This window comes from Ustilago hordei, assembly GCF_900519145.1.
Source record: "Ustilago hordei strain Uho2 genome assembly, contig: UHO2_contig_03, whole genome shotgun sequence".
NCBI classification, from domain to species: domain Eukaryota; kingdom Fungi; phylum Basidiomycota; class Ustilaginomycetes; order Ustilaginales; family Ustilaginaceae; genus Ustilago; species Ustilago hordei.
In genome coordinates, this window is record NW_024545288.1 from 2,045,174 (window position 1) to 2,068,488 (window position 23,315).

The following is a 23,315-nucleotide window of genomic DNA, read 5'->3' on the forward strand; positions in this document are numbered from 1 at the left end:
GTTAGCTCCTCTCGTCCCTTCTCCTTCTTGCTTGTTGTTGCCATCATTGATCTCGTCTTGCACATCCTCCCTTCGTCTCGAGAAGCATCCCGAACGCAGCCTTCGACGATCGAGATAGAGAGCGTCGTGCATTGTCTTTCTTTCCTTGCTTGTCCCTCGAGCTCATTCCTTCTCGCCGGCCGCCATGCTCAAGCTCACGATGACGACAGCTTGCCCTGACACATTCTTCTCATGCTCTTCGCAATCCATAGCTGCCCTTCCGGCACAGCCGAGGCTTCGACATCTGAGAAACGTGTCTCATCCATTACTGACAGCACTGCACCATGAACCCGCAGAGCTTGCAGTTCCCGCTTGGCTTGCCACAAGGCCAGCAGCAGCAGAACTTCAATGCCGGCATCCAGCCCAATACCCTTTCTGCTTCCGCTGTTCCCGCTGCTCCCGCTGGTCAGGTGGCTATGCCAGCTGTCGGCGACTCGAACAACATGGGCGCTCGAATGCAGAACGCAGCTCAAGTGCTACAGGTGAGTCTCAATAGAATTGCATCCCACCATATATCATTAGGCTTTCAGGTCAGGTCCCAGAGAGAGGTTGGCGAAGAGGACTTCGATCGGGCCAATCGGCCAGTCCGATTTTGGTCGATTGGGTATCAGTCGCGACGCTGAACGACCGACCGAATGCGGATCTCGAATCGACCCTTTTCTCTGGCAATTCCAATCAAATCTGCTCGTCCACAGACAGAGAGACAGTGGCAATTCGAGAGAAAGAATCGCGGGTCGGCTTGGACGGCCGTCGCGCGTCTCGAATGTCCGTGGCTCGGTCATTCTCACTTTCGCCAATTCGCTCTTGCACCCCATCATATCCCTAAACGATTCTTCGGTCTTCTAATCGCCGGCGCCTTCTTCACACACATTGGCAGCTCCTTCCCCTCCTCCAACTTCCGCCCCTGCCTTTGCCCGCGCCTTGGCCTGACACACGACCGTCAGCGTCGCGCTCCACCGATACGATAGGGCACGCAGCTGTTAGGCTTCCTTCTCCACCTTCCTACTCATCTCGAGCGATCGCGACGACTCCAGCACTTCCGTTCCCGTCGTTCTTTCACTCGCTCGGGCCAGTTCGAGAAGACGTCGACAAGCTGCTTTCGTATCAGTACACATGGAGCGTGCCCTTCAACAGACTTGAAGCATCACTACCTACCTCAGCACTCTCATGCCAACCATCCCTGGAGGACCTATGACCTGACCTACTTCTTCGATTCCGACCCATAGCTAGACGCTGACCTTCATCCCCCCCCCCCGGCATTCTTTCGCTTTGATCGCCAAATCCATTCAACACCTCAACGCGCCATTGCGTCTCTGGATACTCTGTGATGGACGTCCTGCAGTCAATACGTGGCAATATCGCCGCGCTACAGCGACAATGGGCCGTCATCTCAAGTCAGCCCGACGGGCCGACCAAGACGAATGCACAACAACATCTGGCGTCGCAGCTGAAGCGTTTGCAGATGATGGAACAGTCGGCGATCCAGTCGATGGGTGCACACATTCCACCAGGCGCCCAACTCAACCAGCAACAGCAGCCCGGACAGATGGGCATGGTGCCACAACAGCCACAACAACAACAACAGCAGCAGCAGAACCCTATGTTGCAAGGCTTGAATCCAGCTCAACTCGGTCAGATGCAACCGCAACAAGGCATGAATGGTATCGGTATGGATCCGAACAAGTTTGGCACGTCATCCAATGACCTGAATCAGCTTCAACAACAACAACAACAACAACAACAACAACAGCAGCCGCCATTCGGTCAACCCAACATGCAGTCGCAACAGGCACAACCGACACAAGCACAAACATCACAACCAAGCTTCAACCCAGCACAGATGGCAGCGCCTAGTTCGGCCACTGGTGGAGGTCCGCCTGGCGCCAAACGAGACTTCGTCGGCACTGTTCGCAACTTCATGCAACAACGCGGAACGCCTTTCCCACCGCAATTGTCTCTCAGCTTTGTCGGCCCCGCATCTTCCAACTTGCCAGGCGACACCAAGACGATCGAGCTGCAGGCGCTCTTTGCTGCAGTCATTCACTCGGGAGGATCTCAACGTGCGGCACAGATCCCTGGCTTCTGGGCTGTCATCGCGAGTCGACTCGGCTTGAAAGTTGGCCCACCAGACGGAACGCAATCGGCACCAGACGCTGTACCCAGCCCTGGTGAGGTTCCGGATCGTCTCTCGTCCTTCTACCGTGACCGTCTTTCAGCATTCGAGCAGTTCTGGATGTCACGAATGCCACAACGTCAGCCCAGCGGTCAGAGTGTTGCTGCCGGCTCGCCGGCTGCTGCTGCTCCAAGTCCATCAGTACAGGACCCGAACATACAGGCAACGCAGCAGAACAACCCACAGGCTCAGCAGATGCAACAACAACAGCAGCAGCCAGGACAGCCGGGGCAGACACCGCAACAGCAACAGCAGCAGCAACAGCAACAGCAGCAACAGCAGCAACAGCAACAGCAACAGCAACAGCCACCACAGCCACTACAGCCACTACAGCCACTACAGCCACCACAGCCGCAGCAACAACAACAACAACAGCAGCAGCAGCAGCCGGGAGCACAGTCAGGGCAAGCTCCAGGTCAGAACCGACCCGTTGCACCAGGCCAGATGACACCGCAAAACCTGCCAGCCAACTTGCATTCGCAGATGGTCCAATTGCAGCAGCTCGTAGCTTCAGGTCGCATCACTTCTCAGCAGGCAAGAGAGCGTTTCGTTGCTATGCAGCAAGCCACACGGCAGATGATGGTCAAGCAGCAGCAACAACAACAACAACAACAACAACAACAACAACAACAACAACAACAACAGCAGCAGCAGCAGCAACCAGGTGCGCCGACTGATCTGACACAACAGCAACAGCAGCAAGGTCAGTTCCAGCAACCGCAACAACAGCAGACTCCACAAGATTTCGCCGGCATGGCACCTGCACCAGGCTCAGCACAAGCAGGCATGTCAGGAGCGCAACGAGGCGTGCCTGGTCAGGCATCACCGGCACCAGGTCAAGATCATCCTGGCACGATGCCCGGAGCGCATCCAGGACTGTTCAACGACCCTGCTGCAATGCTTACGCAACAGCAGCAATCTCCTGCGGGTCAGCCTGGAGCGGAGGGTGTGCCCCAATGGCCTTCGCAGCCGCCAGCGGGGATACCTGCATCACCAACAAAGATGCAAGCAGGTGTCAACGGTGCAGGTCCCAAGACGCCCACCGCTATCTCGAAACCTGAAGCCAAACCATCAAAAAAGAAACGCAAGAAGACCGAAAGCAACGTCTCGACACCTTTGCCTTTGCAAGCAGCTACAGGTCTGGATGTGAAGCCACCGATGCCTCAGCTTGGCGATCCGATGGCTGGTCCTGGAGCTATGGTTCAGCCTCCCGTCGGTGTTCCTCCAGCAGCTCCAGCCGCAGTCCCACCGAAACCCCAACCAGAGAAGCAGTTGGTTCCGGGTACACAACAGCCTGTTGGCCCCCCTGCACCACCGCAGAAGCACAAGATCGTGTACCTACCTATTCGTCGCGACGTTCACACACATGGTGGATGGGACTTGTCGCTCGTCGAATCCCAGTATACACCAGCGATGCTTTCGCGTGGTCGACCAAGGACCTTGCGCGAGCTGGGTTTGGTGGATGTGCAAGGGTTGATCATGTCCCTGCGTTCGCGACTGGATTTCGAGGTGTCGTATGCGCTCAACACGCTTTTGATCCTGTCAGCCGGTGTTGGTGCAGCGCCTAATTTCCAGTTCGGTCTGCAGTCTTGTGAGGATCTGCTGGAGGAGTTGTTGGACTTGTTGGAGGCTTCTGCTTTCCAGACCCATAGCGGTGATGAGGATCCTAGCGCGTCGCAAGGTCTGGATCAGCTTCTGTTCGGTAACGGCGCGAATGGCCATTCGAGCTCTTCTCGTCGACCCTCGAACCGGTTGCGAAGGGAGAGTGGTCTCGATGGGTTACCGACGTATCGCGACTGGATCGCAGCTGCAGCCGAAGAAGAAGCGGAACTCAAGATCTGGACACGAAGGAAAGCTACCCGCTCGCGATCTGCTGCAGGGAGCATTCTCAATGGTGGCGTTGGAAGCGACATTGACTCGCTCGCTTCTTCCTCCGCTCTTTCTGTTGGCACCGACGTTGCGCTTGATGGCACGATTTCCACCAATGGAGTGCTGTGCGAGCAGGAGAGGTCGACGGAGAAGAAAGCAGTTCTGGCACTGACGATTTTAACGATTGTCAAGAACTTCAGCGCCATGCCGGAGAACATTTACTTTTTCAACAACACTCCGAGACTTTTGCAGGTTCTGGCGAGGTTATGTTCGATCGATGCTGAAAGGGTTCGTTCAGCAGCACAGGGTGATGACGAGGAGGATGAGGATGCGGAGGATCGAGCTGCAGCAGCAGCGGTGCAAGAGGGGTTAGGCGCGACAGTGTTCACCACCCTCGAAGCACTTCGTGTTCGCAAGGAAGTCCTAGTAATAGTCTCAAATCTCGCAGGAGAAACACTTTCGCTCGGCACCCAAGACCGAGAGACAGTGCTGACAATATTCCACCTCCTCGCATCCTTTATCCTGGAAGCCGCAGAAGTGGAAGAAATGGATCATGCAGCCGAACTCGCCGAACTCGCTGCAACCCTCCCACCCGGTGGGCCAACCCCTCCAGTAATCCGTCGTATCCCATACCATGCAGACCTAGCCCTTGACGCGCTCTCAAAGTTGGCTTTGCCAGATGACAACCGTGAAATTCTCTCGCACATCCTTCCAGGCTCCGACATCGAAACGCTCGTAAGCGAAATGATTCGAATGCTTCCCATGACAGAATCGGATTTCAAAGTTCTCAATACCGAACATCGGTTAGGGTACAACGAGAGATTGGCGATGTCACTTTACAATCTTGCCTTCCTTGCTCCACCTCCGGTCAAACTTCAACTCGGAAAGATTCCGGGTTTGGCAGGAATTGTGCTAAGGATAGTAAAGAAATTGGCGAGAGCTACGCCGGAGTTTAGTAGAAATCCGTTCAGTGTTTTGTGTAGGAGATTGGTGGAGGCGCTGAGATTGATTAGTGATGGGGAAGATATGTTTGGTGCTCCTGCCCTGTTAGGGTTTGGCTTTGGGGATGCGGGGAGTGCGGGGGTGGGGAAGAAGCAAGTTGGGTTGTTGTTGGGGGAAGAGGAGGGGGTGAGAGAGATTCTTGCGGGGACGAACGAGTTGGATGGTGTACTGGGGGAGGAGCTTTTTGCGCTCATTGCTAGTGGGTGATCACCATATCGCCATGTAAACTTACGAGTCTATATGGCAGTAGGAAGTTGGGTGCACAACCTCGTTTTTCTGATGTTCTTGTGCTTTTAAGATTGGTGTGACTGAATGTCGTAAGAGTCTGGACAGCTGAGATGTGAATGAGACACAGCAACGAGTGAAATGGAGAAAGGCACAAGAAGCCTGCCTTGCTTGCACATGAATCTGCTTTCAACCTTCTTAACCGCCCATTGCGGCTTTGCTCAAGCCACAAAGAACTCATACGTTTGCTGAAGTGATCACACCACACAAACAAACACAAAAAGCGAGATGCGGATGAAAGCATGCATTACGAAACATCAACCACGAACAAAAGACAGAACAAACTCACGCTCGACCTTACTTTGCACCAATAGCCTGTCCTCCGGCACCGGCACCACCCTGTGGCGCTGTCTTGCCCGTAGCCTCAATAATACTCACAACATACGATTTCTCATCAACAAACTGTTCATCATCCTTATCATTATGAAAATCGGCCAAGAATTTAACCAGCCTTTCCCTATTCCTCCTCAAAATACTCTCTATGCCCGGCGGCTTCTTGGGATTAGCAACGAACACCTTAAACACATGAAAGGCTTCGAATTGGATGTTCTTGCTTCTGTCCCTAAGGAGGTTCATCATCATTTTAAGATTCTCCTCGCTGGAAATGTAGCGGGTCATGACGGTAAAGTTTGTCCTATCCAGCAGGATCTCGCCGAGAAGTTTGAGGGATTGTCGTTTGGTAACGTAGTTAGGTGATTGGAGTAAGGTGGTGTATGTTGCGAAGAATCGGTCGTAGTTGGATTCGAGATAAGCTGCTACCATGGGTTTGTGTCGGGTTAGCGTCTCTTTGAAATTGGAAAAGGCGTCACAAGAGATGCCAAAGGTGGTCGTTTCGATGTAGTCTGGGAACGTATAGAACTTTTCGGAGTAGAGGAGGATTTTGGCTAGTTGTTCGTGACGTAGCATTTCGCGAAGGATCATTCCTGTGTTCAGTGCTACTTCGGGGTTTTCATACCCTTTGAGAGCGAGGAAGATCACTTCTGGTCGTGTGGCAAGGTATTCCACTGTCGGCGAGCGAGACCCGATCTGTCGACGGAGTAAAACGTTAAAGATCTGAGAAACATCCTTCTTCGCTTCGAATTCGAACTTTGCAATATGTGCGACTAACAACTGCAGCACATGGTGCGAATAGACCTCCTGTGCCAGTTGCGCAACCAGCTCTGGTTGCGGGTCCGAATCTCCATCTCCGAACAAAATCGTTTTCACCTGGCAAAGGGTTTTCGAGATTTCATCTACCGCTTTCTTTCTCGCTTCCGAGCTAGAAGAGGAAGACGAGGTGATAGAAGAAGAACCAGCCGAAGTGGAGGATCCGTTAGAGGTGTAGTTCGAATGAAGCGAGTTAGAAGATGTAGATCCGCCAAGGGGAGAGGAGGTGGAGTCGAGACGAAGGATTGTGTCTCGGAGATGACGGACGAGTTCCTGGGGTGTGCGTGGTTTCGATTTGAAGATGAAGTTCATTGGTGGCATCAGTTACTGGAGATAAAGCGGGATGGTGATGGAGGGCGCCTCCAGCCGAAGAAGGTTGGAAGCGGTCTGGAGGTCGGATGCGGCAAAGGTTGGGAGTCGAGGCTTGAGAAGGAGCCTGAGTTGAACCGTTTCTGTCAGCGAGGGGTGTAGTTTGATGTTGTTGCGGCGAGAAGAAGAGCTTGCTCGAGGTGATCAGCCGAATGCGCAATGCAGTGGACTAGTGACGCTCGTTATTGCCGAGTGTTATCCGGATTGGCGGCTGCAAAGTCTTGCAAGATCCAATGATGTACCTGCTGCGAATGCTTGAAGGTGTGAGTGGCGAGAAGAAGTCGAAATGCCAAGAGAGGAATGCTAGAACAGACAGATGGAGGTGGATGAGAGTCAAAACGAAACAAGTGTCGGCTCAGCTGTGAGAGTGTAGGTTTCGGCTGTATAAAACAATAGAGACAAGGGGCTGGCCGCAGAACTGCATCTGCGCTTCAGTCAGGGGCGGGAGAGCGCACTTGCGCCAAAATAGGAGTCTCTCAAGTATTGCCGCACTGTTCAACTCGAATCCACTGCGCTTCATAAACACGGCGTAAATGTGCAGCCTGAATGCACACCCTCGCACTCGCACCCCCTTCCTCTCTTTCACACTTATTTGGTTTCAATCTCTTCATCGTTCGGCAGAAAGTACGTCTCAGCGGGGTATCATGGATGAATGATGAGGCACAAGCATGTGGGGGCGATGAGAATGAGCTGGCACTGGAAATCACAACTACTGGCGTCGTTGTTAATCGAGTGTTGCTGAACTTGCCTATTCTAGCGCGCTTTTCTCAATAGAATGTGAGATCGTAAGATACGACACTTGCCAAAGGGGGAAAAAAAAAAAAAAAAAAAAAAAAAAAAAAAAAAAAAAAAAAAAGGAAAAAAATGTTGGCCTCCAGTTGAAGTTTATCATACGGTGCACTGCTTTGTCCAAGCTACAGTCTAGCTCCTTACACACAGGTGAATGGTGTAGATAATGCATGGTCATTTCTCAATGTATTGGTGTAACTACATGTCTATATATACCTTATGATCACTCCTAGCACTTGTTTTGGTCCAGTCAAAACAGTCATGTGTTTCAAATGCTATCTTTCCAATGGAACTCTTAACTAGTTGCTGGTCCAATTAGCATGCATCCCACATGTATGTTGCTTGGCCTATCATGTGGCTCAGCCTCCATCACTCAGCCTTCATGCACCTCATTTGCCAACCCTTGGCTTGCTCAATGCTCAGATAATCCTTCTGTTAATTCCATCACATCTTCAACTCCCCCCTTTGACAGCATTACCAGTCCTATGGATCAGGCTAATCAGGATGTGTCCACTCCCTTCAATGGCTTTGTTAGGATGTCTGCTATGTTGTTGATTGTGCCCATGAATTCAATCAATATGTTTCCTTCTTGCATATGGTCCCTTACAAAGTGATACCACATGTCAATGTGCTTGAGTTTCCAGTGTTTGGCTGGATCTTTGCTGACTTGGATGCATCCTTGACTATCTGTTCAAAGCACTGGTTTGACATCTTCTATTCCTAGATCCCTTAACAGGTAGGAGTAGAAGAGGGCTTCTCATGCTGCCTTGGATGCTGCCACAAATTCTGCTTCTACTGCTGATAGTGCCACACATTTCTGCACATGCAATCTCCAACTCACCAGACATCTGTAAATGTATGTGATCACCCCAGACATACTTCTCCCTCCATTGGTGGCATCTGATGCCCAATTTGTGTCTGTGTACATCATCACTGCCTCATCTGTGTGATCACCTGACTTCCTTCCCAAGTATAGTCAGTACTCACTTGTTTGGTTTAGATACTTGAGCACATGGATTGCCACCTTCCATGCCCTGTCTGTCAGTGTCAACATGTGTCATGCCAAAATTCCCACTGTGAAAGTGATATCTGGTCATATGGTGTTGGATACCCACAGTAGTTGTCCAACAAGCTCCTGATACTTCTTGCTCTGTGATGGCAAGCAGTTATCTCCTTTCATGGTGTCAGCTATGTTCTGCAGAGGTACCCAGGACTTATCATTAGACTGCTCTAGCCATTTGCTTACCATCACCTGTATATATGCCATTAGATCCAGTGATATGCTACCCTGCTTTCTGTCTCGAGTGATCTTGATGCCCAGAAATTCCTTGATTGATCCATTATCTTGTGTCCCCCACTTTCTCATAATCTCTCCTTTGGTGCAATCCACTTCATTTTGGCTTGGTGACACTATAAGCATGTCATCTATGTATGCTGTAATGATTGTGATATCATCTGCCATTCCCCTAGTGTACAGACAAGGGGCACTTGGCATACAATGAAAACCAATGCTCCTAAGATGCGAGTCTAACTCAGCATTCCATTCTCACCCTGATTGTTTCAAACCATATAGTCCCTTCATGAGCTTAAGCACTTTTCCTGGTGGTACTGTGGTTCCTACCAGTGGCTGCAAGTAAACATCATGATGCAAGCTTGAGTTTAAGTATGCTTGTTTAACATCAATTGTATCCACTTCCCAATTTTGTACCACAGCAAGCACCAATACTCCTCTGATCAACTGAATTGGGGCTACTGGGGCAAATATCTCTGTGTAATCCACACCTGCCTTCTGGGTAAATCTTTGTGCTACCAGTCTAGCTTTGAATTTCATTGGCACTAAATTTGCATCAGTCTTGATCTTGAGTACCCATCTGGTGTCAATGGTATTTACTCCAGCTGGAAGATCTGTGACCACCCATGTGTCCATTGCTTCTAATCCATCTAACTCCTTTCACATTGCTTCTTTCTATAATCTTTTGTCCAGTCTGGCCAATGCTTTGCTAATGGTTGGGTCAAGGTTTATCCTTCCTTTGTTGGCACTTGTTGCCATTAATCCAAATGTATTGTTGTTTGTCCAAGCCTTGTGACTTGTCTGATTGTCAGCCTCTTGGTCTGGATCCATGTTTGTGTATTCATCCAATGACTCTTGATTGCTTTTGTCAAACAGGTTTTCTTCTGAGTACCATAGATCATTGGGGTCTTCTTCATCTGTTAAAGTCAGTGGTGGTGACACATTCATTGGTCGCCACTCAGTCCAGTCTGTCCAGTGTTTGGGTTCCAAGAATTTTGCCAAGTTACTCCAGAATATGTTAGGTCTATAATCTGGGCTATAGAACAACCATCCTTTTCTTTCTAAACTATATCCTATGAATATAGCAGCAGTTGTGTGTTGATCTAACTTCACATTGTCTCGCTTGGCCTTTGGTATGACTTCTATTCATTCTTTCTACCTGGCCGTTCTGTTTGCTGTTGTACCCCACAGTCGCTTGCCACTCTATTCCTTTGTCTAGCAACCATTCCAGAGCTTCATTACTTTTCCATTTGGTCCCTTGATTGGATCGGATTGCTTTCAAGTTTCTTCCCATCTATGTTTCAAGGAAGGAGACTATTCTCTTGAGTTGTGTAAAGGCTTGATTCTTATGCAACAGTGGCTGTACATACACATACTTGCTATGATCATCCACTAACACCAGCATGCATGTGTGTTCTGTGGCATGCAACAAGTCAATGATCAAGTCTATGTGTACAAGATCAAGTGGAGCAGTGGCCCTTTCCCCACTCCCTTGCCCCATTTGTGCAATTGTGCTTTTGGACTGTATACACTGCTCACATGTCAGAGCTGTATCTGGGTCCATTTCCATTGTCATTTGATCAGCTAACTTCTTAACAATCACTCTAGCCTTGTCTTGACCTGGATGTCCTAGATGTTCATGCCAGAGTTGCTGTATGAAAGTTCTGGGTTTTGTATTGATTTGCTCATGGTTCTTGCTGACACCTTTGAATGGTTGGGTTGATGTTACCATGACTCTCTGTCACCATGTGTCTCCTTGCAATTCTAGTAGTCTGCAGTCACCATCCTTTGATATTTTGAGTAGTGTTCCATTTGCTAGATGTATTTGTCCACCCATGTGGTCTAAAATCACTCATGCTCCTTCATCCATTAGGGAGTTGGTTGATAATAGATTAACATTGAGATTTCTAACATACAAAATGTTCTGGAGGAAAATGTCTCCATGTTCAGTTGATATGTTGACATCTCCTACAGCTGTTGCCTCCAAAATTTCGCTTCCCGCAGTGAAAACACACTTCTGGCAAGTCTTTGGATTAATGATGATGCTGTAGTCATTAGCCATGTGAAAGCTAGCTCCAGAATCTAGGATCCAGTGAGCTGTATCCTTTTGATTTTGGGGCCTCTTCCAACCGGGAGTGAGAGAGTACCAGATTTCCTAATCTGATTTGGTAAGAGGGGAGTTCTTGGGAATGCTAATGGAGGCATCACACTGTTTGGCTCCATGTCTGATTTGCTTGCATACATAGCAACAGATCTTGCAGTTTTTGCTCCATGTTGCCCTGGTATCATTGGCATCTGCTTCTTTGGCTGAATTGCCTTTCTTGGTGCTGCCAGCAATTCTAGCATTGGCTTGCCAGGGGTCCCACTTCTGTGCAGGTACACTTTCAATTGCCAACTGGCACATGCTGAGTGCAATGGCAAGGGCATCAAAGTTGAGATGGTGGACTGTGGCAATGGTGTCTTTATACATGGGGTGCCAGATCATGCATTTCTGGAGAGTGGAGAACAGAGTGTCTTCTGCAAATGGCTTACCCAGGATGCTGCTTTCCACCTGTATAGTCCTGATCTCCTGGATGAGTTTCTGAGCATCAGAGTTAAACATCTTGACATCACCCAGCTGAGTGATGAGGGTGAGTTGACAGGAGTTCCTGGTGGCTTTGCTGCCCAAACCATTTTTGATTCTCTTCCAAACTTGATTGAAGGTTAAATATTCCTTGATGGTGTCAAGGAGGATGTAATTGACATTGTATTCTCCTGTGGCATCAATGGTGCCTCAGGTGGTGTTGGTCAGGGCATCATCAAAGGCATGGCTCCATCTTGGGTGACTTGTGTTGTATGTTCCTTCGAGGTGCTCCATGGTGTGTGGCACTGATTGGAGGAAAGACCTGATGTGTGCACTCCAGCTATGGTAGTTCTGGGTGGTCAACTTGGGTATGGGTTTGAGGAGCTTCACCAGAGTGTGGAAGTTGTATCAGTCACCAACATTGTCATTGTCAGAGTTGGAGCCTAGTTCTTCATTGGCTATGCCTTCATTGGCTATGTTCTCGGCTTGGGCTTGTCATATGGTGATTGTTTTCTTTCCACCTCACTTTGATCTCTTGGCAATCTCACTGGCACCAGCTTGAGGATCATTCTCTTCAACCATGGTTAGTTGATTTGTTGTCTAGCTATGACTTCAGACTCTTAATCAGTTGAAGTTTATTATACAGTGCACCACTTTGTCCAAGCTACAGTCTAGCTCCTTACACACAGGTGAATGGTGTAGATAATGCATGGTCATTTCTCAATGTATTGGTGTAACTACATGTCTATATATACCTTATGATCACTCCTAGCACTTGTTTTGGTCCAGTCAAAACAGTCATGTGTTTTGCATGCTATCTTTCCAATGGAACTCTCAACTAGTTGCTGGTCCAATTAGCATGCATCCCACATGCATGTTGCTTGGCCTATCATGTGGCTCAGCCTCCATCACTCAGCCTTCATGCACCTCATTTGCCAACCCTCAGCTTGCTCGATGCTCGGATAATCCTTCTGTTAATTCTGTCGCATCTTCAACTCCTCCACAAGGGTTTCCCGACATCCGAAACTTGTAGTTGTCACTTTTCTACTCTTCTTCTCGTGACACTTCTTTCTCTTCAGTCCAGTCCTTCCCTACACCAGCTTTTGCGAGATAGCATCATCCACAGAGGGTGTCAGAAAAGCTGTTGAAGATGGCAAAGAAGCGTAAACTAACCTCAATCGCAGCCCATGCCCGCCACCTCAAACCAGCTTCACCCTCCCCCTCCTCCGCTCACTCCACCCACAACAAGGCCAAGAGCAAACAGCTAAACCTCTCAGCATACCACCCAGACCTGGACCCAACCCACCTCACCGACCCTTCCTACCTCTTCCTTCTCCCCCACTCCCTCGTTCACCCCTCACAAATCCCCGCACCACTCCTCAAATACTGGCGACACCGGTTCGACCTCTTCTCCCTCTACTCATCCGGCTGTCTGTTGGATGAACAATCATGGTACTCTATCACACCCGAATCCGTCGCTTTCCGAATCGCAAAACGCTGCGCAACAGATCACATCATTATCGACCTATTCGCTGGTGCTGGGGGAAACGCGATCCAATTCGCGATGACGTGTGGGAAGGTGATCGCGGTAGAAATCGATGAGGTCAAATTGAGGTTGGCCAGGTGGAATGCCAGGGTGTATGGCGTTGAGGAGAGGATATGGTTTGTGAGAGGGGATAGTATGGAGTTGCTGGATAGACTGGAGGAGTGGAGGAGTGGGAAGGGAAAAGGCAAGGGAAAAGAGGGCGAGGTATGGAATGGGTTGACAGCCGAAGATCTCGAGGCAGTGGAGGCGGTTTTCTTGTCTCCGCCTTGGGGTGGTGTTAATTATGCCTCTGCAGCAGCAGTACCCACCTCTACCACCGACTCACCAGCATTTGCGGCGGCAACAGAGGGAAACGAATACTCCCTCAGCGCAATTAAGCCGATTCACGGCCGTGAGCTGTTCCGACGCGTATCTTTATCCTTCCGCACATCAAACATCGCCTACTATCTTCCACGAAACACTTCCCTCGCCCAGCTATCCGAGCTCGCTTCCCTGCTACCCGCTTCAGATGCCTCTGAGAGAGACGAGAAGGTCAAGGTGGAGTATCAGTACGTGAATAAGGGCACAAAGCTCTCTAGCTTAACTGCTTACTACGGCGCTTTGGCCACAGAATGGGATGAAGAGATAGATGATTGGAAATCATCTCCTCCTGCCGTGTCTTTAGATTGGTCATCCTCACCTTAGTCCTCACTGTACAACAAAGACACACCGTACCACTGTACACTACACAACCCACGATACCCAGCACAGAGCATACAGCCGCAATCAAATCACCATCTTGACAAGATTGAGCATTGAAGAAAGTGCTGTGTTTCTACTGCTGGGGAGAGGCTAAGGACCTTCATCAATCCACCGCGCAATCCTCCTCCAAGTCCCCGATCTCTCCGGTTCGAACCATTTGAACAACAAATAGTCATGAACTGCATCCTTAACCTCATCAAAGATCACCTCTCTATCTTCCCTATCCTCCGGCTCAGGGGGTGGGTTAGCTACCGGTCTCTTCCCTTTACCCTCTCCATTACCCTCTCCTCCATTTTGGGGTCCATTCTGCTGTTTTACAGTGGAGTGGTTTGGCTCACCATCAATCACACCCTCCGCAACACCCTCCGCAACCCCCTCCGTTACACCCTGCGGAGACTGAGTAAGCTTCAAATCATACCCTTGCGGTTTGACCCCGATCTCCCCTTGTTCAGAGTCCAACATTTCCTTTGGTCTGGGTCTGTTCCTTCGTTCGGCCATCTCGCGCGCATTGCAACCAGCGGAGAGTTTGTCTCCTGTGTAAGTTGGCCTTCCCTTTTTCGTACCACTTGCGAGTCGATGTGCGAGAGTTAAGTGCTGATCATAAGAGATTTCAGCTGATCCAGAGGTGATATAGATCCGTTTGGGGAACCCGTGGAATCCGTAATGCGGTCCTTTACCCCCTCGTTCCAGCGGAAGTTGCAGCGAAACTGGAGAGATATAAGGGTTCCTATAGGTTTCTCTGGCCGGAAGATCGCCGAGAAAGGCCGAAACAGCAGTGTTTCTGAAGGCTAACATGCTACTGATAATATCCGACTTCTGATTGGTGTAAACGGTGGAGTCGAGGTTGGGTGCACCGGTGGGACCGGAGTGCGAACGAGATACGTCTACCCATGGTGACATCAGCAACAAACTTCCTGGTTGTTTTGCGATAGATTCACGTTCGTCGCGAAGGTAACGACAGAGAGCAAGGGCGAGGTTCCCACCGGCAGAATCACCAGCAACAATGATGTTCTCTTCCTTAAACCCTAGTTGGCGAACTAAGTAAAGATAGCCGGAAAGCGCATCGAGGAGTGCAGCTGGGTAAGACCCTGCCCGAGGTCGACCAGGAACGCAGAGTCGATAGTCCAAACTGAACGATCGCAAGAGCTTGCCTTGGTAGGGAGTAGAGCCGGAGGACGAGGAGGAAGATGAAGACGAAGCAACATTCGCCTGTGCCTCTTTCGCCCTGTAAATCTCTGCCATGTATCGTAGAGGCTCAGTATTAACCGCAGCAGTCACATCCTTCTCATGCGCAGTTCCAATCCAATATGCTCCACCATGAAGATGAAACAGTACTTTCTCCCCTGGTTCGGCCGGTCTTCCAACCCCTCCCTTCGCCTCTCCTAGTTCTCCTTCTGATCCTGCACCGAAACTAGCACTCGATTCAACCCCCGGACTGACTCCATTCTCCTGCATCGGAGTATCACTCGCCCCGGTCTGGTTACTTCCATGTCTGTGTCTACTCATAAACCCATGCCTATGCCTATGCTTAGCCTGCTCAGCCACATCCCCATACCAAAATCCACACGTCCTCTGCGGCTGTACCTTTTGCATAACCATCGCCCTCCTCAACTCACCCCTAACGTCCTCCTCCCCCACGGGATCAACCCATGTAAACTTACACCTCACAGTCTTGCTATGCGGCACCTCCTTCTGCAGATCCCTCCCCAAACTTGTTCTCGTTCTGAACGTTAATTGCGTCCCATGCCGATACAGTTTGACCATTGTCGCTTTCTTCCAGCTCCAATCTTTCCTTCCTCTATGCGACGGGAAGGCGGAGGTAATAGCCCATCGCGGGAGGTAGAAGAAGCCGACGCTGAGACCAAAGTAAGAAAAGTAGAGGTACTTCCACGGTTGACGTGCCCAAAGGGGGCATTCTTGGTTGAATTCGGATTCTGCACCGCTTCCTTGAAGTGGGAATTCTTTGATAGGGATTTTAGTGCGGAGTTTCGAGGTCCAGGTGGTGGAGTTGCGTTGAGGTGGTTCGAGTTTTCCGCTACCGCGACGACGAGGTGTTCCATCTTCGCGAGGGCGGCTCCTGCTGCGAGCTGCTCGTGAGGCAGAAGCCGATCGACCATGGCTTTGCGACCGATTGATTGTGCTTTTGAGCTTTTCGGAATTGGCTCGATGTGGAGTATCACTTCGTCCTCGAGAACCTTCTTCACCTGCATCCGCACTCTCGTCTTTGGCTTTGCCATGCTTATTACCAAACAACGGCAAAGCAACCGGCCAAGACGGCTTTGCAGTGGGAGAAGAAGGCGACCCAGGCGGTTCAATCCCTCCTTCCTGCTGAGTACGTAACAACCCCATCGTCTGTGCCTCATCCAAATCCTCCAATCGCTTCTGTTGATCCTTAATTCTCTGCCTCACAATCCCTTCATCTTCCTCCTCTTCCTCCTCCCTCAACCGGTTCCCTTGTCCCTGCTCTCCATCGCCCTCCTCCAAGACACCGCTTCCCTTGCGACGCGGCGAAAGCGCACTGTCAGGCCTCGCACTAGACTCTGACTTCCTCGGTCCTCTCTGCATCAGCACCGAAACTGGATTGGACTTCTTGTTCTTACCCCCCAACAACGAGCTGAACGAACTCGACTTTGCCGGTTTGCCATCCTTCTCCGCATCCCCCACCTTCGCTGCAGGGGAGGTAGGAGACTTGATCGGACTCAAATTACCCGGCGCTTCTTGGTTGCACCGCAAATCATGCTCGATCTGAGCTATCGAGCTAGGAATATCACTCTTACTCTTCTGCCCCGTGCTAGGTGCCTGAAGTTTTGCTTTGATCGTGTCGAGAGTGCGGCCGGGAGCGGTGATGGTGGTATTGAGGGCATCGGGCAAATTCTTGATCAAAGTCACAGGCGATCCAGCGGATGAAGCAAGCGAGGGCCGAGGATTAGGATCAAAGTCAGAGTCAAAGTTGCCATGCTTGTCCAGGTTGCGGCCCCGGACTGCTGCGGCGGCGGTGTAGGTTGCTACTTCTCGTTCCCGTGATGGCCCTGTGGGCCGCAGGGTTGAGGATGCCTCCTGTGCGATGGGTGATTGCGGCGGTGGTGAGAGCTCATCTTTCTTCAGAGATGGTGGAACAGCATCGCCGTCGGCGTGTTCATGTACTGCAGCTGCGACATGTAAGGGGTCATTCGAAGAGGTGGAGGAAGAGGAGTTGGGAGGCTCGGAGGCCGAATGTGGAATGGCGTGGGTAGAGTGCAAAGAGCTGTGGTCGGTATCCTTGGGCCCGGGAAGAGGCTGTCGCTGAGCGTCCATATTTGTCTATTGAGTCAAGAAGCGGGTCATGCAAGGCGATGAGACGGTGTCTTGAGAGCAATCGCGTGTTCGTTTTAAGAAGACACTGGCTGCTTTGTTGTGTGCCCTAGCTCGCAGGGTTACTGAGCGATGCAGATGTCGAGATACCGGGTTCTATGCTGTTCAACCTATATATGCTCGTGTGGCTGAGTCTAGTGTCGAACTTCGGATGATACGTGAGCGTGAGGCAGATGAAACAATTGAGATGTGTGATGCGCTTAAAAGTCGGCGGTTGATTCGGTCACGAAGTAGAATGAAGATAGGTTTGATCGAGATGTCGTTGTATGATGGTGTCGATGATGACTAGCCGGTCTGACGAAGCAGTGAAGTGGATAGTGAATGGTGGGAAGGGTGTGATGAAGGATCCCCTCTTCCCTTCGCTCAGGTGATTCCGTGCGTGTGTGTGTGTGTTTGCGGAGAAATAACGTCTGTGCTCTGTCGTCATTTTGCTTTGAATAAGCTCGTGAATAAGCGGCATATTCTTTCACGAGCTTCGCCCTGTCGGCATCCCGGATAAACCCTGGAAATTCCAACGTATCTTCAACTTTTTTGCTTCGGTTGTTTGTAACCCTCGTCACAAGAGCCGATCCCGATTCTGTTCTACAGCCCCTAATATGGTGTGGGCCCCGCCATCGTCCAACCCAAAAGCTTCTGACGTGCGCGTTGTATGCTTCAAGAGAAGGCGTGGGAATCAACTACGCATAGCAAGTCACCGCGCCTTGTACACACACCAGAGCTCGCAAGTCTATATCAGGTTCAGGAAACACAAAACATCAGCTAGCCTCACGAGTCAGAGTATATTGAAGTGTTGCACAGAGTCTGATGTCCACTTCTACTTTGGGATCGCAGCTTCCCTTGATGTAGCATCGTCTAGGTGTGAGACTGCGACCTCGAACTAACAACATTTTTCAACACCCTCCTCCTATAACACAGTTGATACGCCCTTGCCCCAAGCACAACCCCTTCCGTCGTCGGTGTCACCTTATCATCGTCAAATTTGTACCAGCTGCCTCTCCACTTGCTGAAATTCGTATAATGACCCGTATTCATCGATCCTTCGTGTACGACCACCGTGAACAGATCATAAAGATATGCATCTGGGTCTGGGATCGCCGCCAACCCACTATTACTGCTGCCATTGCTCGTTTGTACTGGGGGATTGGTAGCTTGGCGTATTTCCGCAGTCGAGAATTGCCGTAGGTCCAAAACAAGAGGGAAGCGCACTTTGGTGTCAATCTTAGCAGCTGAAGAGGTATGTTCGAATCGTTTCAGTTGGATGCAGAGTACGGGGGGTAGACGGTAGAGAGAGAGTTGCTTGGTGGCGGTTGCAGCAGAGCCACAGCTTGTGCATGTGTAGTCGTTGTTCCCTAGTTTTTCTTCTGAACAGTAGCGTTGGAGACAGATGGTGAGATGTTGTTCCTCTTCCCCTTCCCCATTCACTCCATTGCTGCTACCTATGGAATCGGAAATTTTGCCGTTGGGAACTTTCGCCTTTGAAGTCAACCCGCCATTGGTCAAAGAAGAATCCTTTCGGCGAAGAGATTCAGGTCGAACGTCCAAACTAACATCCAGCATTGGATCTCTTGTGGTATTCACCTTTCCACATCTCTGACACGTAACATCGGACTGCAATTGCCCAGCAAAAGTACGATGGACAACACAAGGACATCCCGCTACACCGCCACTACCACCATTTCCAAGACCCATAGGCGTACCCCCTCCACCACCCATCCCTTCATCTTCCGACTGATTCCCCGATCCTCCACCGCCTTCATAATGATCATACAGCAAATTGAGGGCATCCGAATGCTCGTACCCAAAAGTCGGGAGCGACGATCTTTCGAGTGCTCGACTGGTGAGCGCGGTATGGATAGAGTTGAGAGCAGAGATAAACAGTTCGTGCGCATCGTGTTGCCCCGCTTGACCAAGCTCGCTGCTTGCCTGGTCTATCCATAGACAGTAGAGGAACGATGTTGGGCCGTGTGGACCTTTCGCTACCGTTTGTTGTGTCGAGCCGTTCTCACCGACTACCGCACCAGGAGGGTTACCCGCCTGAGTCCCCGCCGCTACTGATCCATCGGCGCCAGCCGCAATCGCACCAGGATCAGAAGAATAAAACTCGCTAAAAATCTTGTCCATCTCACAAGCCAAACAGACCTTTCCCCCCTGGCACAACGCCGGGTTATGCCGATCTGATAAGAAATAGTTTCTTAATAGCGGATTGTGCAAGAACGCTTGAATGATAACATTCATAAAGCACGTGGCACCCATGTTTCGTAGACCGCGAGGGACGCGGCAAGTGACGCTGGTCGTGTCGGTCTCGTAGAACTTGCTCATCACCGTCGTTGCATCCAGGGCTGGGGGAAACAGAGCCTCGATGGTGGTTTTGGACGGTCCAAATTGCTGTCCAACGACGTTCTGATTGACTCTGCAAGTCTCATGACGCTGAACCGATTCGAAGAGCGCATCGTGGATAAAGTCTTTACACTCAGCGCAGTAGACGTGGCCATAAAGCAGATCAATCGCTAGCATGTGTTTCTTACTGCGGAGATGCTGTATCATGTGACTATCCTTCAGTGTCCGTGTTACTGCGGTCGGATCATCGGCGATAGGGGGAGAGAAACACGCCGTGTATGCGCATTCAAGGCAGATAAATGGTCGCAGCATATCCACTTGACAGGTGTGACACTGTGGATAGTCAAGCTTTCGACGCTTTTTGACCTGTTTTCCCTGCTTGGCGGCTTTCGCTGCTTCGTCGTTGTATCGTTGTTGTTCGGCTACTTTTTCTTCTTCGTCCATCATTTTGACGTATCCTGTGCGAATTTGTGCTCCCCAGCGGAGACCAGCGATGTAGCGTTTGAGGTAGGAACGGGTGATGGCGGGGAGAGTGTCGAAGCCGGTGGTTTTCGTTTCATCGCCTTCTTCTGATTTGATCTTAGGGATTGAAGGGGCTGGTTTCGATGTTGAGGAGGAGGAAGAGGATGGTGCGCCGAGATGGAGAAAAGAAGCGACGTGCGAGCATCCTGGTGGAATCTGGCGGACAGGCAGGGCCGTGCTTATGGTAGGTTTGATCGAGATGGGCGTGCCAGCACGCGAAGCAGCAGCCGAGGATGGTTTTGTGGGGGAGACAGAGCCACCGTTGGAGCGCTGGGATGAGTTCCAGCTGGCGACCTTGGTCAGTGATGTGATGGTGGATGATGGCATTGTGATGGCGGTCCAGGGATTGCGGAGGCGTAAGGCTGGTTTGTTGCAATGGCGAAGCTGGTCCTTGTCGAGCGGCACCGATCTCTAAGAGGAGCTCTACGACCCGATCTCCCAGCACGAATGTATTCAGCTGAAGCCACTCAGTTCGTGATTGGGGTCGAGATGGTGTGCGGGAACGAGACTATCGTCGATTGCTCTACTTCCGCAGCGCTGCGCTGTCGGTGTTCCTTCCAGGTGCCGGATTAGCGAGCTGCGCTGCTGGCGGAATTGTTTGCCCGCTTTACCTGCGTCTGTGTGTGCGCCGTGTGTGAGGATCGTGTCTAGATGGCTGTGTTCCAATTGCTCGAGAGCGCGAAGGAGAAGTCAGCGTGAGTTACAGAGTTGTTGAGCTCGATCAAGAAGGTGTTATGTTTGGCGAATGTGTTCTTCTCAACAGCCGTCTAACACTTGTGCGTCCGTGTGCAACCAGCCAACGCTCGAAATTTAGACCCTTTCCGACGCTTAGTTGCTGCACAAACAGAGATAAGTCCATTACGCTGAGATACAGACAGCTCGCAAACTCAAAACCCTTCACTTGGATAATGAAGGTGAATGGGTCTCAGCAGCAGCTATCAGTTGGCAGAATGAGGCAGGTTTTCACTGGCAAAAGACTTTGGCTTATACCATCAAACAGAATGGTAAGGCAGAGTACACCATTAGGACAATCAGGGAAATGATGATTGCCATGATGCACACACATCACCTGCTGCAAACATTCTGGCCTTTTGCCACTGAAGCCACTGTATTCACAAAAACCTCTTGCCAAATGTCAACAACTGGATACCTTACCATATCTTCTATGGTAAAGATCCACAAAAGCCATTCAATCTGCTCCAGACCTTTGGATGTCTTGCCTGGGTCAACATACTGAAGGCAAAATGCAAGAAACTGGATGAACCAGCCATTCCTGCTATCTTTGTCAGATATGATGAAGAGCACAAAGGATGGAAGTTCTTAGCTCCCAGCCACAACCAGCTGATCTTCTGGTCCAACTCTGCACAGTTCTTGCAAGACAATTCATGGAACAATTGCACAGATGCAATTCCAATCCAGGACACAGACACTCTATATTACAAGGACACAACTGTCATGGGCCTGAATGCTCAGGAAGCAGGAGGGTCACTGGTTCATATGGAAGGAGCATAGGTATCAGAGATCTAGTCGATACCAGTGATGAGCATGGTTGTAGTGCAGTCTCCATGGAGATTATGGACTCTCCTATGGACTCACATGCAAAGGAGGACTGGGCCCATATGTGAAGAGGACCAAGCTCAAGGAGCAGGCACAGCCATGAAGAGGACCAAGCTCAAGGAGCATGCAGACAGTTACCACTCAGGGGCTCAAGAGACAAGAGTCAAAGGAACCGTCACTGGTCAAAGGAGAAGGAGCAGTGTATAGGGAACCAGCAAGCAGGTCCTGAGGAGGAGGAGCAGTGTCAAAGGAGTCGACACCACTCAGGAGGCACAGGGGTGCCAAACAAGCAGGATAGCAAGGAGGAGGAGCAGTGTCGAAGGAGTCGACACAGCTCAAGAGGACAGGAGTGGTGCTAGAGGGGCCCTCTGTACAAGTACTTGATGAAGAAGGTACTCTCTGGAGAGAGAGCAGGAGCAGCATCGCTGGCGATGCTGTGAAGAGGTATATAACCATGCTTTCTCATCATCAAAGGTCGAGTGGATCCTCATCCACTCTACACACATCATAACTAGTTATCACTTCAGCATAAGTATATATTAGTTTCAGTCAGCATAGTAGCAATCTATCAAGGTTGCTCCTCATCATAGTGTGTGTGTTGTATCACCACTACCTGACATCCGAAGGTGCCCCATAGCAGGTTAGTGGTCCAGATCAAGATAGAACTGAAGGCAGTAGTCCACTGCGGTCCAGGGATCACCTCAAGCATCAGTCAACACACTGGACACTTGTGTTGATGCCACCAACCTTATCACCAACACCATCAACCTCATTATCATCAACACCCACCAACCTTATCACCAATGTCATCAACCTCATCATCATCAGCACTCACACCAGACCTTGGTGTCATCATAAACTATGCATTGATATTGATTGTGCCAAGCTACCCCTGAACAGAGTGTCCACTGAGGTCAGCCGAAACCTACAATAGTATATACAACGAATGCCACCTGCTGTCATCATGCAACTTGATAGTCACCAAATGACTAGCTCATCGAGACTGATACCGAGACAATTGCTGTTGCACAGTTTGATAGTCACCAAGTATCTCGACAGACCGACCTGGGTTTCAGGCGCGAGACCCCTGACAACAACCAACATTGAAAACTTTGGATACAACGACATTGACAAGCATGACAAAGAGCTACAGCAACCCATCAACAACATCTACCAGCTGCCTTTGGAGCCAGACATGGCACTTGAGGGGGACATCATATTCCCTGAACCCACAGATGCCGTCTTTGATTAATTGGCCAATGAAATCAATGATGCATCCAAGTCCGACCTGCCAACCACACCATCAGCTCAGGCATCCGATGGCTCGACAGACAATTTGTAAGCAGTTGTGCGCCTGAAACCAGATTGGGTGCTTCCGGTTGATTTCGGTGAGATCAACTGAGTAAGCCTTATTTGTTATATTTTGGGTGAAAGTAACCAGACAGATGAGTTCTGGTAGGTTTTGGCTGACCGCCTTGAACACTCTGTCAGAGGTTGTGTGGTGTCATGGGGCCAGATGCGCAGGAGGCGGGAAGAAGTGAAGTCATATGAAGGAGTGCAGAAATCACAGGATAGGGATAAGCAAGAGCTTAAAGAAGAGTTTGCTGAGATCAGTAGTAGAAGTGACCTGTCATGGGCCTGGATGCTCAAGAAGCAGGAGGGTCACTGGTTCATATGGACGGAGCACAGGTATCGAAGACCTAGTCGATACCAGTAGAGAGCATGGTCGTAGTGC

General features: G+C 50.3%; 6 protein-coding genes across 6 annotated transcripts; 2 read left to right on the forward strand and 4 right to left on the reverse strand.

Moving 5' to 3' along the window:
* Positions 1–323: 323 nt before the first annotated feature.
* UHO2_02199 (uncharacterized protein) lies at positions 324–5,290 on the forward strand (the record flags this gene model as incomplete). The annotated part of the gene is made up of 2 exons (XM_041559636.1): positions 324–521; positions 1,382–5,290. 2 exons carry the CDS (start codon positions 324–326, stop codon positions 5,288–5,290), a joined length of 4,107 nt encoding a protein of 1,368 aa, XP_041415570.1.
* A 375-nt stretch (positions 5,291–5,665) lies between these two features.
* Positions 5,666–6,826, reverse strand: UHO2_02200 (uncharacterized protein; the record flags this gene model as incomplete). Its single annotated transcript, XM_041559637.1, has 1 exon — positions 5,666–6,826. One exon carries the CDS (start codon positions 6,824–6,826, stop codon positions 5,666–5,668), a length of 1,161 nt encoding a protein of 386 aa, XP_041415571.1.
* Positions 6,827–8,275: 1,449 nt separating this feature from the next.
* Positions 8,276–12,108, reverse strand: UHO2_02201 (uncharacterized protein; the record flags this gene model as incomplete). The annotated part of the gene is made up of 12 exons (XM_041559638.1): positions 8,276–8,371; positions 8,514–8,634; positions 8,660–8,746; positions 8,788–8,822; positions 8,919–9,138; positions 9,223–9,577; positions 9,713–10,036; positions 10,123–10,178; positions 10,340–10,627; positions 10,880–11,118; positions 11,206–11,735; positions 12,075–12,108. 12 exons carry the CDS (start codon positions 12,106–12,108, stop codon positions 8,276–8,278), a joined length of 2,385 nt encoding a protein of 794 aa, XP_041415572.1.
* Positions 12,109–12,676: 568 nt separating this feature from the next.
* Positions 12,677–13,756, forward strand: UHO2_02202 (uncharacterized protein; the record flags this gene model as incomplete). Its single annotated transcript, XM_041559639.1, has 1 exon — positions 12,677–13,756. The coding sequence occupies one exon, from the start codon at positions 12,677–12,679 to the stop codon at positions 13,754–13,756; it is 1,080 nt and encodes a 359-aa protein (XP_041415573.1).
* Positions 13,757–13,903: 147 nt separating this feature from the next.
* UHO2_02203 (uncharacterized protein) lies at positions 13,904–17,107 on the reverse strand (the record flags this gene model as incomplete). The annotated part of the gene is made up of 1 exon (XM_041559640.1): positions 13,904–17,107. One exon carries the CDS (start codon positions 17,105–17,107, stop codon positions 13,904–13,906), a length of 3,204 nt encoding a protein of 1,067 aa, XP_041415574.1.
* Positions 17,108–18,016: 909 nt separating this feature from the next.
* On the reverse strand, positions 18,017–20,350 carry UHO2_02204 (uncharacterized protein; the record flags this gene model as incomplete). The annotated part of the gene is made up of 1 exon (XM_041559641.1): positions 18,017–20,350. The coding sequence occupies one exon, from the start codon at positions 20,348–20,350 to the stop codon at positions 18,017–18,019; it is 2,334 nt and encodes a 777-aa protein (XP_041415575.1).
* Between the last annotated feature and the right edge of the window lie 2,965 nt (positions 20,351–23,315).